At 46.5% G+C, this 2,500-nt stretch overlaps 1 protein-coding gene across 1 annotated transcript in view; it reads left to right on the top strand.

Annotated features, from left to right (window-relative positions):
- fras1 (Fraser extracellular matrix complex subunit 1) overlaps nt 1–2,500 on the top strand; it is a 153,320-nt gene that overhangs the window by 37,648 nt on the left and 113,172 nt on the right. The window contains exons 9-10 of the mRNA XM_076271191.1: nt 459–653; nt 1,908–1,997. Coding sequence (XP_076127306.1) covers nt 459–653; nt 1,908–1,997 — 285 coding nt within the window. The remainder of the gene's footprint in view (nt 1–458; nt 654–1,907; nt 1,998–2,500) is intronic.

Genomic DNA, 2,500 nt, shown 5'->3' with positions numbered 1-2,500 from the left:
TGCCAATTTGGAAGCAATTTGTTCCCAGGAATATTGTTATTACTCAGCTGGAGAGGACATCAGCGTGAACCAGACACACGGCTACACACTCCTTAAATAATAAACAGGGAAATAGTTTTTCAGTGAGAAAAGCCAGAGTTTTGTAGGGCATTTCACAGTAGGCAGTGATTTGCGTTGGTTTTGCTTTGTTTTTCTCCTGGTGCATTTGTTGAGCCCCTGAGATGTATTCTGTGGGTTGGGCACTAAGTCCTCTGCTGAATCATTTAGATTTGCGCTTCTATATTCTCTCTGCTTGCATACTTGTATTTCTATGGCTGTGTGTGTGTGTAATTTTTGAGTGCTTGTCTTTTGTTAGTATATGTTATGTGTGTGTGCTCACATGACACGTCTGTTTGTGTGTTTTGGACATGTGTGTGTATGTTACATGTACTGTGTGTTTGTGTATGTGTGTGTGTCAGGGTGAGACCAAAGTGAAGCGTCCGGGACAGTGTTGCGAGGAGTGTGCCGCCGCCAAAGGTACCTGCCTGTATGAGGGCGCCGTGCGTTACCATGGCGACATGTGGAATGGAACCGGCTGTGAGTTCTGCCTGTGCGAGCGAGGCCAGGTGCTATGCCAACGGGCTGACTGCGGCCGAGTGGAGACCTGCCCACCGGTACGACTGAACAATCGCACACATACACACACATACACACACACACACACACACACACACACACACACACACACACACACACACACACACACACACACACACACACACACACACAAACACAAACACATTCATACACACATGTATCTGTGCAGCTATAATAACATTTGCACATCATTACAAGACATTATTTACAATCGCAGTGGGGAGTTCTGGTCTATATCACATATCCTTCTCTCAGCCAGATTTCCTTTGTAGGACGAGAGGAACAACTCTAACTTGGGAGTGCTTCTTCAAAGCCTCTCACTTCAAGGACGTATATGAAACGTCTGGGACGAGACATGGGAAGAGAGGTGATGGCAGTGAAAATAGATGTCTCTGGGGGGTCTGCTCTCCTCACCCCACCCCACCCCACCTCACCTCACCCAACCCAACCTTCTCTGCTCCACCATGTTTGAAATATAGGAGGCCTTAAATTAATTACTGGAAAATTGTGGTTGTCGGGGACTCCATAATAAATCACAGGGACAGGGCTTTTGGACGGAGCGGGCCGCTTAGCGCTCATTAATGATAAACAGCTGATTTGGCTGGGAGCCAGCCAGCCAGGGCTCTGGAAAGGTCGTGCCATTGTAAGCTGAGCCCAGGGTAATTTATCAGGCAGTCGGAGCTGGCATGAGCCCCTTTCGGAGGAGTACAATAGCCCCACGTCCAGAATTACAGAGTTATTCGGAGGCTTTTTTTGGGGGGGTGGGGGTGGACAAGGGCGGACGGGTATGTTTGCTGGGGGGGTTCCTTCGGGAAACATGAGCTTGCTGGAATTTTAAATACCGCATGGCGTCACTTCGTTGTACGCCAAGTGGCAGATATTGCTTTGTGGAACACTGACATGTGCCATCCAACACTGAGTTGTTGATTTCCCCCCCTTCTTTTTGAATAATTAATTTCTTTTTGCCAGCCGGGTCTTGCAGTTGGGTTCCACCCAAAGCTCGATGGGAGAGCCAGCCAAGATCATGGAAAAACAACAAAATATGTACATCACTCTATTGAAATAATTTGAAGAGTTATATAACTCTTATACTTAAAACTGTCAAGAATCAAATTGGATTTGACATTCTTAACAGACTTCCCAACAGTACATTAAAGCACATCCTCAATCACTCATTCAGAAATCAGAGGCCAGAATGCAGCCCTATGCTGTCATTAGCTCTGTATGAGCTCATTTTGTAATAAGTATCTTCTCCTGTTTTATTATTGAAGGGGGAGGACCTGGTGCATTTACCAGGGAAGTGTTGTCCAGAGTGCAAGGCGAAGCTCAGCTCCTGTGTCTACACGCCTCAACAACAACAGGTACGCGCCAACGATAACACCAGGCCACTGGTTCTTAAAGAAAAAAAAAAAAAACAGAGAAAAGTCGATTGAAGCCCACCCCACGTTCACCCGTCATTGATGTGAGGATGTCTTCAATATTCAACATGAGCCAAGGGTCGGGGGAGAAAAGTTCTGGTTTGGAAAGGAAAGTGAAGTGCAGCTGCAGTGCTCACCCAGGAGGTCTGCCTCCCCCTCTGGCTCAAGACTGCTGCTAATTAGCTTCTCCAGATGGCTAGCACAACACACCTACTACACTTTTACCTTAGAAACAGGAACGTGTTTACTCCTATCATTCAGCAAAGTTATATACACATACGTAACGTTTACACACACACACACACACACACACACACACACACACACACACACACACACACACACACGCACACACACACACATTCATATTGTTGCAAGACTCTATGTAGGCCATATCTATGCTGCACTAGCCCCATGTTCATAACCTGATGTAATACGTTCGTGAC

Source organism: Alosa pseudoharengus, unplaced genomic scaffold, assembly GCF_046254945.1.
Source record: "Alosa pseudoharengus isolate Yale_2024_CS ecotype anadromous, Long Island Sound unplaced genomic scaffold, YU_APseudo_1.1 YU_APseudo_1.1_scf_6, whole genome shotgun sequence".
Taxonomy (NCBI): domain Eukaryota; kingdom Metazoa; phylum Chordata; class Actinopteri; order Clupeiformes; family Clupeidae; genus Alosa; species Alosa pseudoharengus.
Note: the sequence above shows the minus strand (reverse complement) of the source record. Positions and strands in the feature narration are given on the sequence as shown.